This window comes from Bubalus bubalis, chromosome 3 (assembly GCF_019923935.1).
Source record: "Bubalus bubalis isolate 160015118507 breed Murrah chromosome 3, NDDB_SH_1, whole genome shotgun sequence".
Lineage (NCBI taxonomy): Eukaryota > Metazoa > Chordata > Mammalia > Artiodactyla > Bovidae > Bubalus > Bubalus bubalis.
The window spans coordinates 1731389-1743843 of record NC_059159.1 but is presented as its reverse complement, the minus strand read 5'-3'; the positions used below and the strand labels follow the sequence as shown (position 1 = coordinate 1743843).

At 54.5% G+C, this 12455-nt stretch overlaps 1 protein-coding gene across 1 annotated transcript in view; it reads left to right on the top strand.

Annotated features, from left to right (window-relative positions):
- Positions 1–1516: 1516 nt before the first annotated feature.
- Positions 1517–12455, top strand: part of FAM20A (FAM20A golgi associated secretory pathway pseudokinase) — a 40216-nt gene continuing 29277 nt past the window's right edge. Inside the window, exon 1 of the mRNA XM_006061908.4 lies at positions 1517–2121. Within this exon, the coding sequence (XP_006061970.3) occupies positions 1763–2121 (359 nt within the window). The 5' untranslated portion in view covers positions 1517–1762. The remainder of the gene's footprint in view (positions 2122–12455) is intronic.

The following is a 12455-nucleotide window of genomic DNA, read 5'->3' as shown; positions in this document are numbered from 1 at the left end:
CATTGCAGGCGGATTCTTTACCAGCTGAGCCACTTTAAGCCACACAGTCACCCTATGGGTGTGTGTGTGTGTGTGTGTGTGTGTGTGTTCTTCACTTAGTTGTGTCCGACTCGGCAACCTCATGGACTGCATCCTGCCAGGCTCCTCTGTCCGTGGGATTCTCCAGGCAAGAATACTGGAGTGGGTTGCCATTTCCTCCTCCAGGGGATCTTCCTGACTCAGGGATCTTACCCCGGTCTCCTGCATTGCAGGCGGATTCTTTATGGCCTGAGCCACCAGGGAAGCCCAACCCTATGGGGTAAGCTCTATTATTAGCTTCATTAACAGATGATGGGGCTGGCAGAGGCCACAGGGATCTCCCACCAAGCCACAGGGGGAGGAACTCGAATCGGAACCCACAAGCCCAAGTGCGTCTGAGAGTTCTGACTGCAGGAGGGCAGGAGGGGGTTAGAGAGCCAAGTTCACAGAAGGGGGACGTTCTGTGCCTGGGCGGGCAGCTCCTGGCGAAGATGCCTCTTCATACCCAGGAAGGGCTTGGGGGCGGGGGGGGTGGGGTGCTGCCTCCGCCGTCAGACCAGCATGTCTCCATCCCACCAGCTCATTAAACGGAGGAGCCAGGAGTTCAGGGCCGGGCAACCACCTCGCCCTCTGTCTTCCTCAAAGGGAAAAGGGGTGGGAAGGGGTGTGAATGACCTCACAGGATACCAGGGGAAAGCCTAACACAGTCCTTCAGTGATTCATTTGGGCGGACCCGCTTTCGCACCCAGCTGAGCACGAAGTTCGGAGTGGGGTCAGCAGGAGGGCCCGCTCCTTCGCGGAAGGACACATTCCCGCTCCGTAGACTCGGGCACAGCGGTGACCGCGCTCCATCCACACAGGAAGTCGGCAAGACTCTAGGTAGAACCGGCGCCTTCTTTTCAAAGGTCAAACTTTTTCCCTGGCTGAGCGCGGCTGTTTCCTGAGCGCCTACTACGCGCCAAACACCGGACACGCTGTCATTCTGGATCTGGACGGGGCTCTGCGGGAAGACGCAGAGAGCGAAAGGGCCACACACACGCACGCACACACACCTGGCAGCTCTTAAGGGGAAAGGCTTTCAGGGAGCTGTCTTGTTTCTAGGAAATAAACACGAAAATCGAAGGTCTCTCGTGCGCAGCTTCGAGCCCCCTCAAGCGCTTGGCTGAGCCCCGAGCGGGGCCCGCGCGCGTCCGGGGCGAGAGGCCGGCGCGCGGCGGCCGGGCAACCAGGTGGCCGGGCAGGGCCGGAAGAGGGCCCGGAGTCGGCGGGCGGGCGGGCGGCGCCGGGGGCAGGTGCCAGCGGCAGTGGGCGGGGGCGGCGGCGTCACCCCTCCCCCGGGGGCCGGGCGCGCACACCAACTCGGCCCGAAGAGCCGGGGGCACGGGCGTCCCCGCCGCCCTCCGGAGGAGCCGGAGCGACCGCATCCTCCGGAGAGACGCCCCGCGCTCCGTGGCCGCCCTCCGCCGCCGCCGCCGCCGCCGGGAGGCGAGCGCCCCCCGTCCCCGCGCCCCGGCGCCCCGATCCTCCACCTGCCGCGGCTCCCGGGGCGCAGAGGGTGTGAGAAGCAGGGGCCTGGGGACACCGGCCTCCGGGGGCCACTGGGCGCGGAGAGGGGCCGCCGCCCCTGCCCGCGCGCTCTGCGCCCCGGCCGCGACTTCAAGGGCGACCCCCTCGGGGGGGGCTCCGCGCGCGCGGCGCGTCCGGCCGCGGGGCTCGGGCGCCTCTGCGCGCACCCGGCGGGGCCATGCCCGGGCTGCGCCGGGACCGCCTGCTGACCCTGCTGCTGCTGGGCGCACTGCTGGCCGCCGACCTCTACTTCCACCTCGGGCCCCGCGTGCGGAGCCGCCTGCAGCCCCGGGAGCGCCCGCTCGGCTGCCCGTGCGCCCGCCGTGCCGCCTCCCCGGCCCTCGCCCCGGCCCCCTCGGCCCCGCGGCGGGTCGAGCCGAGCGGCGGCGGCGATCCCGGCTCCAAGCTGCGGGCCCTATTCGCGCACCCGCTGTACAACGAGCCGGAGGAGCCGCCGCTCCTGGGGCCCGAAGACTCGCTGCTGGCCGGCCCGGAGGCGCTGCGCTATTACCGGAGGAAGGTGGCCCGCTGGAACAGGTGAGCCCCGCCCGGCCCCCGGCCGCGCCTCGCGCCCCGCGCTGCGCCCGCGCCCATCTCGGGGCGAGAAGTTTGCAGGCAGTAGCGCGCCCGGAGATTCTCCCAGACCCGCTCCTGAGCCCCCGGGGTTCACCCCAGGCCCCTTCCGTTCCCGGGCCATCTCCTCGCTCTTTCCCCCGCTCCTGATGTGGGATCTCGGTTTTCCAGAATGAGGTTTCCAAACAGAGCAAGTCCAGCGCTTCTCCGCACCCAGCACTTAGCTCTAGACCTGGGCGCCTTTCAGAAACCAGGGCTACTCCCGGAAACCCCGCTCTCCCCTCTTGTTTATTCCCCTGCCCGGGGTCAGAGATCAGGAGAGGTCAGCGGGCCAGAAAGTCAGTTTCCCCAAGTGGTCGCCACTCTGTTAAGTGTAAAGCGTGGCTTGCCCCTTTCTCCTGAGTGTTATAACCTACGAGCAGTTTTATTATTGCGGGGCGGGGGGGAGGTTGGCTCACTTGGAGCTGAGGCTCCATGCTTGCATAGACTACCTGGGAATTTTTTTACATCCAAGACTAAATATAGAGGGGGAAATGCCAAACATATGTAGGGTAATATCAAGAAGGATTTTGTGTGTGTGTGAAGGGATGGGGAGGGAGGGTGTTGGAGAAGCTGGGATGGTCAGTTCCGAGACCCCCAGCTGATGACAGAGGCCTTGGAGGAGTTAGGACTCTGGTTGAATATGGACTGGTCTGAGGATAACTCAGCTCACTTTTGGACACATTCATCACTTTTCTTAATACAAGAGATTTCCAAATGAGCTCTCTTGGCTGGTTTTATGGTCCCCCCAGAGGATGGGCAAACATAAGTCTCTGGAAATTCAGCGCTTGTCCAATAAAAACTGTTTGCTCCTCATTCTATAGCGCTGAGAGTGGCCAGGGGTGGAGGGGGCCTCTGGAAAGTGAAGAGAAAAAATGAGAGTTATCAGCTGAAGTCGCTACAGTGCGTTTCAATTGCAACTCTGTGGCTGGTAATTTTATATTAAAAAGTGGTTCCCAAGTCTCTTGCTAATTGAATGCAATAAAAAGGCAGTTTGAGATTGCTTCTCAGATGCTGTCATTTTCGATATTACCTTTATTTCATCAACCACATGAGGACTGGTGAACTACTAAATTATGCCCTTGGAAAATGATCGACACGTCAGTTGAGGATTTGAGGGGGGCGCAGGAGACTGCGCTGTGTCAGTGTTGATCAGTATCCACTTATTCACACAGCTGTGGCCTTAAATTCTGTATGCTACTTTGGTCCTTAAGGAGAGTCGGAGGAGTATTTTGGCAGAAAAGCAAGACTCTTTGTCACCAGTCTGTCCTACAGACCATTTTGAGCTTGACTTCTGTGTCATTACGTGTCAGAAAACTCCATTTACTGATTAGGAGTGATCTTGGCCGTTTACCAGTGGATGGGTGGGGGCTGCAGCCCTCGCTGTATTTGGAGGCAACGGGATGGGTTTGTGTGGTCGGTTGAATGTGATAGTTGTGATATGGACTCATCAGTGAAGTGAAAGTCACTCAGTCCTGTCCGACTCTTTGTGACTGTTGAGTCCATGGAATTCTCCAGGCCAGAATAATGAAGTGGGTATCCTATCCCTTCTCCAAGGGATCTTCCCAACCCAGGAATCCAACCGGGGTCTCCTACATTGCAGGCAGATTCTTTACCAGCTGAGCCACCAGGAAAGCCCATTACTTCCTCTTAATCCATGAGAGCTCACATGAGGTTTGTGGGCTGTAACAGGAGGGGGAGCTGTTCTTCCAAGTGTTGAAACTGGACCCTAGAGGCAGAGAAGCTTCACCCAGAGTGCATGGTAAGCGTCCAGGCAAGGATGTTAATAAGCATATTCCGGCTTATGTGGTGTGTATCAGGGCTTCCCTGGTGGCTCAGCTGTTAATGAATCCACCTGCAATGCAGAGACCCGCGTTCGATCCCTCCATCAGGAAGATTCCACGGAGAAGGGAACGGCAACCCTCTCCAGTATTCTTGTCTGGAGAATCCCATGGACAGAGGAGCCTGGCAGGCTACAGTCCATGGGCTCGCAAAGAGTCGGACACGACTGAGTAACTAGCACTTCATCAGGCTGGAAATGGAATGTGGGGGACTTCCCTGGTGGTCCAGTGGTTAAGACTCTGAGCTTCCAATGCAGGGGGCCCAGGTTCAATCCCCAATCAGGGAAGTCAGTTCCCCCATGTTGCACAGCGTGGCCAAAAAATAAATAAATAAAATAAAACCATGATGTAGAAGAATTTTTAACAAAAGATAATAATCATAAATGGAACATGGAAGGCCCACTAGCCAGGATGCATCTGCATCGCACTCAGAGTTCCATTATAAAAGACAGCCACCGTCACCTTACGTGAGTTGGTGCCCCGTCGACGTGAGCACACGTGAACGCACCTGCTGGGATGTGCAGGGCCAGCGAGAGCTGCAGGCTTCAGTGCCGACGGCGAGAACGAACAGCAGAGGAGAGAAGCAGGGAGGGACCGTGCCAACCGCTTCTCTCTTGCACACACAAGCCCGTGCCCCCACCCTCATCTGCAGCCACTATCCAGCCAGTACTGAAAACCCAGAGCTTTGCACACATATGTGGATGCTGTCATGCCAATAATTACTTAACGTTAGCTGCTTTCCAAAATAACTGTGGCAGCAAACCAGCTGCCTCACCTGGAGAAGAGCAGGTAACACAGTAGCCAAATCAGCCGCCCTCCCACGTGCTCAGGTGAACCCATCAGTCTGCCTGACTGATTCTTCTAACCACCGCCCTAGCAAGCAATGCATGAAGTCAGAAGTACGTTCCTATAACTTGAGCTTGTGACCAGAGTTAGGATATGTCCCATCTTACCTGCCGCCTCCCAGCACATCCCTTTTTTATTTCAGTGGAAGATGGAGCTCACACACTGTTTTGCATATTTCAGGTCCTTGATCAATATCCATTCATGGAATATCAATATCTAGTTAAGTTGAAGCAATGCGAAAGGCATGTCATGGGTCGGGTGGGCGATCCCCATGCTGACCTGAAGCCTGCTGCAGACCTCCTTAAGTGCCGTCCTTCCTTCCCTTCCTCTCTTTCCCCCTCTAAGTGTAACTAAGTGAGGCACAGTTTGGTTCAGTTGCTCAGTCGTGTCCGAGTCTTTGCGACCCCATGAATTGCAGCACACCAGGCCTCCCTGTCCATCACCAACTCCTGGAGTTCACTGAGACTCATGTCCATCGGGACAGTGATGCCATTCAGCCATCTCATCCTCTGTCGTCCCCTTCTCCTCCTGCCCCCAATCCCTCCCAGCATCAGGGTCTTTTCAAATAAGTCAGCTCTTCGCATGAGGTGGCCAAAGTATTGAGTTTCAGCTTCTGCATCAGTCCTTCCAATGAATATTCAGAACTGATTTCTTTTAGGATGGACTGGTTGGATCTCCTTGCAGTCCAAGGGACTCTCAGAAGTCTTTAACACCACAGTGAGGCACAATCCAGGTTAAAAAAGTAATCAGGGAAAATGTTCCTGTCGCATCGTCGGCCGCTGATCCCTCCAGTGGTCCAGGACCAGCGTTCGACGGGTGTGGGGACATGGGGCACGGGGAGTCAGGGGGGCCACGGAGAGTCAGGGGGGCATGGGGAGCCAGGGGGGCCACGGAGAGTCAGGGAGGCACGGGGAGCCAGGGAGCACCAGGAGCCAGGGGGGTCATGGGGAGCCAGGGGGGCCACAGGGAGTCAGGGGGGCACGGGGAGCCAGGGGGGCCACAGAGAGTCAGGGAGGCACGGGGAGCCAGGGAGCACCAGGAGCCAAGGGGGTCACGGGGAGCCGGGGGGCCACAGGGAGTCATGGGGCACGGGGAGCCAGAGGGGGCACAGGGAGCCAGGGAAATGGGGTCGTCTGTATTTCAGACCTTAAACCAACAAGCTGCTGCTGCTGCTGCTAAGTCGCTTTAGTCGTGTTCGACTCTGCGACCCCGTAGACGGCAGCCCACCAGGCTCCCCCGTCCCTGGGATTCTCCAGGCAAGAACACTGGAGTGGGTTGCCATTTCCTTCGCCAATGCATAAAAATGAAAAGTGAAAGTGAAGTCGCTCAGTCGTGTCCAACTCTTAGCGACCCCATGGACTGCAGCCCACCAGGCTCCTCCATCCATGGGATTTTCCAGGCAAGAGTACTGGAGTGGGGTGCCATCACCTTCTCCGCCTTTTCCTGTCAAAGCAGTGATGAAGGGCAGTGCGTACCTGGAGCCCAGGTTCCCGGTGCCGCCACCCTCACAACTTACAGGCTGAGCTCGGGGTTTCGCCCCCTCCCAGAAGCTGCGCGAGCCAGACCACATCTGTCCTTTGACTTGTCAAAGCCGGTCAGCTCAGCTTGGCCTTGCGCCCACATATCTTTGGTCGGTTCCTCTGTAACCCTCTGGTTCTTACAGTCAAGGTCAAACGGGGTCATGCCTCCCTGGTGTAAAAACTCTGGCAGCTGCAACACAGACACACATTCTCTTCTCTTTGCTTTTCTCTCTGGACCTCCTCCTCCAGGATCAAGAAGGTTCTGTTTTCCTGTAATTACCGACTGTGTCCATCTGTGCTCTTCCCCCCATCAGATGCCCCGTCTCCCTCCTCCTGCGTACTTGCTCTCACTGAAGAAAGTCTGGCCCAAGACTCTTTTAAAAGTCACAGCAAAGAGACGCTGCAGCTCTGCGAAAGTGACAGGCGTTCATGGGGAGTAAACTGGCTCCAGTTTTTCTGGGAGAAGCTCTGAGAAACTCCAGAAGCCAAAGCAGTGATAGGAGGGCAGGAAGAGAGCCAGACGAGATGAGAAAGAGTTCAGCCAGGCACGAGAACAGTCTGGCCTAGGAATCGGCGGAGGGAAAGCTGCTTCCCACCAAGCATCTGGGGAAGGAAAAATAAAGTCTCTTCTCACCTCTTCCTTTTTGCCTCTTTCCTACTGATCTCACGCTCGCCCAGATCACTTGGAGAGCAGGGTTATTGGGAACGGGCGGCTCCCCTACAGAGCCTTGGATGGAAGCCCAGGGCCCAGCTCAGAGACTGCTATCTGTCTTTCGCCCAGAGTCAGCAAGGCCAGCACCCCCTGCTGGTTCTTCTGCCAGTGACGCCAGGCTGAGAACGGGTCTGAAAAGGGCCCTCAGCCACCACCCACCTGCATGTGGTTAGCAGAGGGGGTGGGAGTCCGGACGTCCATTTCTCTTCTCTCCCAGTTAGAGCCTTGCTGGGCTAGTTGGGGAAAAGCTATGACTTCAGTGGTTTCTGAGTCCTTGGACTTTCAGCTGGAGGAAACCTCCCCACTCTTGTCAGAGCCAAGAGCTCCAAGCAGATGGTTTCGGAGAGGACTGGGCCAGCTTCCTAGTGCCTCATCCCAAAGCCCAGTCCTCGCTGTAGTCAGTGTGGCAAAGACCCAAACCGGGGAGGGTACCACGCAAGGGAGACCCGCACCTCCTGTCTCCAGTGTCATCAGAAAGAAGCCCTTTGGCCAAGAGCCGGAAGGTGCTCATCAACTGCTCCGCTGGTCCCAACAGCTGCCACCCCACCTCCTTCACCCCCAGCCAAGTCCTCGTCCATCTGCGAGAAGGGCTGGCCAGTTCTCTGCATGCAAATCCTGCCCGAGACAGGCATGGTAGCTGCCGCATACTTGACATACACCTGCTAACTCAGGCCTCACAATTTCTCCGGAAGAAGGTGTATGATTCCTAGACTTATCCCTAGAGGCCCAGCCTTGGTGTACACATGCCTCCTCCTTCAATCCAGTGCAACCAGGCCCTGCAGGAAAGGGAGTTTACAGATGTAACTAAACCTCTCTACCAGAGAGGGTGACCTTGGGATAGGGAGATTACCCAGATATTTGTTGTCCTTATTGTTCAGTCGCTACATCGTATCTATCTCTTCAAGACCCAATGGACTGCTGCATGCCAGGCTCCTCTGTCCTTCACCATTTCCAGAGTTTGCTCAAATTCAGGTCCACTGAGTCGGTGATGCCATCCAACCATCTCATCCCTTCTCCTCCTGCCCTCAATCTTTCCCAGAATCAGGGTCTTTTCCAATGAGGCAGCTCTTCCCATCAGGTGGCCAAAGTACTGGAGTTTCAGCTTCAACATCAGTCCTTCCAATGAACACCCAGGACTGATTTCCTTTAGGATGGACTTGTTGGATCTCCTTGCAGTCCAAGGGAGTCTCAAGAGTCTTCTCCAGCACCACAATTAGAAAGCATCAATTTTTTGGTGCTCAGCCTTCTTTATGGTCCAACTCTCACATCCGTACATGACCACTGGAAAAACCATAGCTATGACTAGATGGACCTTTGACTAGATGGACTTTTGCCTTTGTGGGCAAAGTGGTATCTTTGCTTTTTAATACACTGTCTAGGTTTGTCATAACTTTCCTTCCAAGGAGTAAGCTTCTTTTAATTTTGTGGCTACAGTTACCATCCATAGTGATTTTGGAGCCCAAGAAAATAAAATCTGTCACTGTTCCCACTTTTCTCCCATCTATTTGCCGTGAAGTGATGGGACTGGATGCCATGACCAAAAAACTCCAGTTTTTTGAATCTTGAGTTTTAAGTCAGCTTTTTCACTCTCTTATTTCACCCTCATCAAGAGGCTATTTAGTTCCTCTTCACCTTCTGCCATAAGTGTGGTGTCATCTGCATATCTGAGGTTATTGATATTTCTCCCAGCAATCTTGATTCTAGCTTGTGCTTCATCCAGCCTGGTATTTCACATGATGTAGTCTGCATATAAGTTAAATAAGCACGGTGACAATATACAGCCTTGACATACTCCTTTCCTGATTTGGAACCAGTCCGTCGTTCCACGTCTGGTTCTAACTGTTGCTTCTTGACCTGAATACAGGTTTGTCAGGGGGCAGGTAAGGTGGTCTGGTATTCCCATCTCTTGAAGAATTTCCCGCAGTTTGTTGGGATCCACACAAAGGTTTTAGCATAATCAGTGAAGCAGCAATAGATGTTTTTTCTGGAACTCCCTTGCTTTCTCTATGACCCAGTGAATGCTGGCAATGTTGACCTGGCTATGTTGGACCTGATGACATGAGGCCTTTGAAAGCAGAGAGTTTTCTCCAGTTAATCAAAGAAGTGGAAGTCGAATAAGGGCTGGAAGTGCCTTTGCTGACTTGCAGATGGGGCGGGGGGGCTGTGGCAAGAGAGACAGTAACCTTCAGGACCTAAGCTGAGCCCCAGCTGACAGCCAGCCAGGAAACAGGGCCCTCGGTTGCACAACCACAAGGAGATGAATTCTTCCAGCAACAGGAACAAACATGGCAGCAGAGCCTTCTGCAGACTCTCTGGATGAGCACTCAGCCTGGCGGACAGCTTGACCTCAGCCTTGTGAAGCCTGTGCTGGGCACTCAGTCACGCTGAGCTGGAACCCTGACCTGCAGCTCGGAGAGCGGGTCAGTGGGTGTAGCGTAAGGCCACCAGGGTGGCGGTAATTTGCTCCTCGGCATAGAAAACAAAGGTAGCACTGCCATTGACTTCGTTTTCTGGAGAAAACCAGGGATGGGAAGCTGGTTGCCACTTGCCTTCTGTGTCAGGCAGCTGGCAAACTTCAGACGGGCTTGGCACCCGAGGGGCTAGGATCCACGCAGTCTCATCATCAGCTTCAGCCCTCTACATCCTTGGAAGCTCCAGGTCCTCATTTCTGCTCTCTGGGAAAGGCGTTTCCGGCCACCTCCCCCCACGCTGGTCCCTCCCCGCCGGGACGCATCCTCCCCTACAGCATCACGGGAACTGTTGTGACCCTGCAGCCTCGCGGCGGCTGTCACATGAGCATGAATGGCCCTCGCTCCTGGCATGAGAAGCCCCCAGCCTGCACGTGGTCGCACGGATACATCTGTTCCGTGGTTTCCCCTACGGGAGAGCCAGAGTGAATATCTGTGGAACAAATAATTAGGAACAGACGACCTCAGGACTTGGGGGCTGTTACTCAACATCCTTTTAGCCCCTGTGGGGGATGAAAGCCTTGAACAAAAACAATCTTGACCAAAAACAAGTCATCCCACCTATAACCTGCCTCTTCTTTGAAAGTCTCAGGCGAAACCCTCCTACTGAGACATCCTGGCATTTAGACCAGGGCTGCTCTCTCTATTGCAGTAACATAAATAAAATCAACTTTCAAAAAAAAAATTTTTTTAAAGCCCTGGAAGAAAGTGGAGAAGGTGCCGTTTGCCAAAAAGAGAGAATTTCCTCAGCTTCCTGCATTTTCTGAGGAAAGAGCAGCCAAGAAGTCATGCATTTAAAAAAGTGGGAACCACAGAGAGACCCTGATTTAGCCAAAAGCACTCCCCACTCACCCCTCTGTAGGCGCCGACCTGTGTCTTCCCCGTGATCATCTGTTAAACCAGATACTGCTGAGGACCTGAGGGTTCTGCTGAAGTCGGCTTTCGCGTGGCTCCAAGCCGAGGGGGGAACACCATTCCAAACAGCTGCAGCCTGGATGGAGCAGAAGTTCTAGGAGTCAGAGCATCTGAGTACCTGTTATTATAGGCAGGCGCACACACACAGGACGAATGAAAACCACAGTATGGAAAAAAAGGCCTAGTTCTTTTTATGGCTTGTCACTTGGCAGGATGTCCTACAGTGGAAATGTGAAATCAACCCAACCCTGAGTCTGAGTGCCCTGGAGACGCCGGGATCCAGGAGTGCGGGTCCCTGGAGGCCGACCTTGGAAATCAAGACCTGGAGCCCGCCAGCGTCTTTTGTCTTGAGTAAGAGGCGAAGCTAAGACCCAGAGAAGGGCCTGTTTTATTGGACTCTCTGGTAACAAACCCAATAAATTTGGACAGCCACAGGGGATAGAAAATGGTGGAGGACTGTGATTGCTAAGAAGCCAAGAACCTGTAAGAAAATTCAGCAAAATGTGGAGAGTAGAGCAAAACTGAAGGAGTTGTTGGCACGGGGGCAGATGAACGGAAGAGCTGGACGATGAAAGCAAGACAGCCTGAGAAGAGACAGGGTTTTAGGAAACTTGGGGGAGGTGGGTGGGTGAGAAAAGCGTTCTGCTGGCAGAAGAAAAAGCAAAGCTGTTCAGCCCTGGGAAGCTGAGTTCAGCTGTCACGTGGCACCCTGGCCTTCAGCTGTCTCTACCAGGTCAAGCGCATGGGCCGTGGGTAAGCTTATTTTTCGTGATGCTCACCACAACGGAGTCTGTGTGGAGGGACAGATTGTCATCCGAGTTTCATCCATTTAAGTGGGACTTTCATTTTATACTGGAGTATAGGTGATTAACAATATTGTGATAGTTTCAGGTGGGCAGCGAAGGGACTCAGCCACACATACACATGCATCCATTCTCCCCCAAACTCCCCTCCCATCCAGGCTGCCACAGAACACTGAGCAAAGTCCCCTGTGCTGTACAGCAGGATAACTGGAATTTTTCTATTTCTGGTTCATTTTCTTCAGTGGCCGAGTAGTGACTTTGTGGGGAAAGCGTGTTTATCTGCACTCACAGCAGCTCGTGTTGTGTTTTGTTTTGTTTTGTTTTAACTCTGAGTTAGGAATCCTGCACCAGCAGCAGTTGCTTATTTCTGCCTCCTGTGCTTCTCCGGGCACTCGGAGATTCTGGAGGAAGTCAGACTGACCAGCTACAATTCCATCATCAAGTCAAGCCCCGATTCACCACCATTTCATTGCAGCGTTGTTTTTTAAACCGGGATCATTGGATCCTACCCAGTTCAACTGATGAGGTCTATATTTCCCTTACATTTTACGCATACTTTGCATTCTGTGGCTACGTTTATTTTCTTAGGAAATAGTACATGATATTTGCAAAGTGCTGCCTACTCTCTTCAGGATACTTTGATGTCAAGCGACAGAAATCCGACTCCAACCAATGCAAGCAGTTAAAGGAAATGTGGAGAATCAAGTAACCAAAGCTCGGTGAGGTCAGCTAGCTCTACTCTGTCGCTTAGTCCTTCTGCCTGCCTTAATCCCCTCTGCAGGTTCGGAGCCCCAAGAGCACTGGGACCCGAGAGAGAGAAAAGGGCTTCTCAGATTTCCAAAAAGAAAGATCCTGGGCAAAGTCGCTGATTGGCCAGACCTGGGACAGCCAGGCTCTAGAGGGTTATGATTGGTCCAGTTCTGAGGAGTGCAGGCGCTTCAACCCATCACTGGCTCTGGGGAGGTGGCGTCATTGGAAACTCTCTATTGATGCTCTCTATTCGAGCCACGTGGCTCAGGGTGGGAAGAACAGTTCCCCCAAACCAGGCTGGCTGCCCAGACCTCAAGTGACCTGGAAGAATTTCTGTGACGGGCGTGAGCTAGACATTTTCTCAACTTGTGCCTGCTGCAGTTTCTGACTCTGATAGCCGCCGT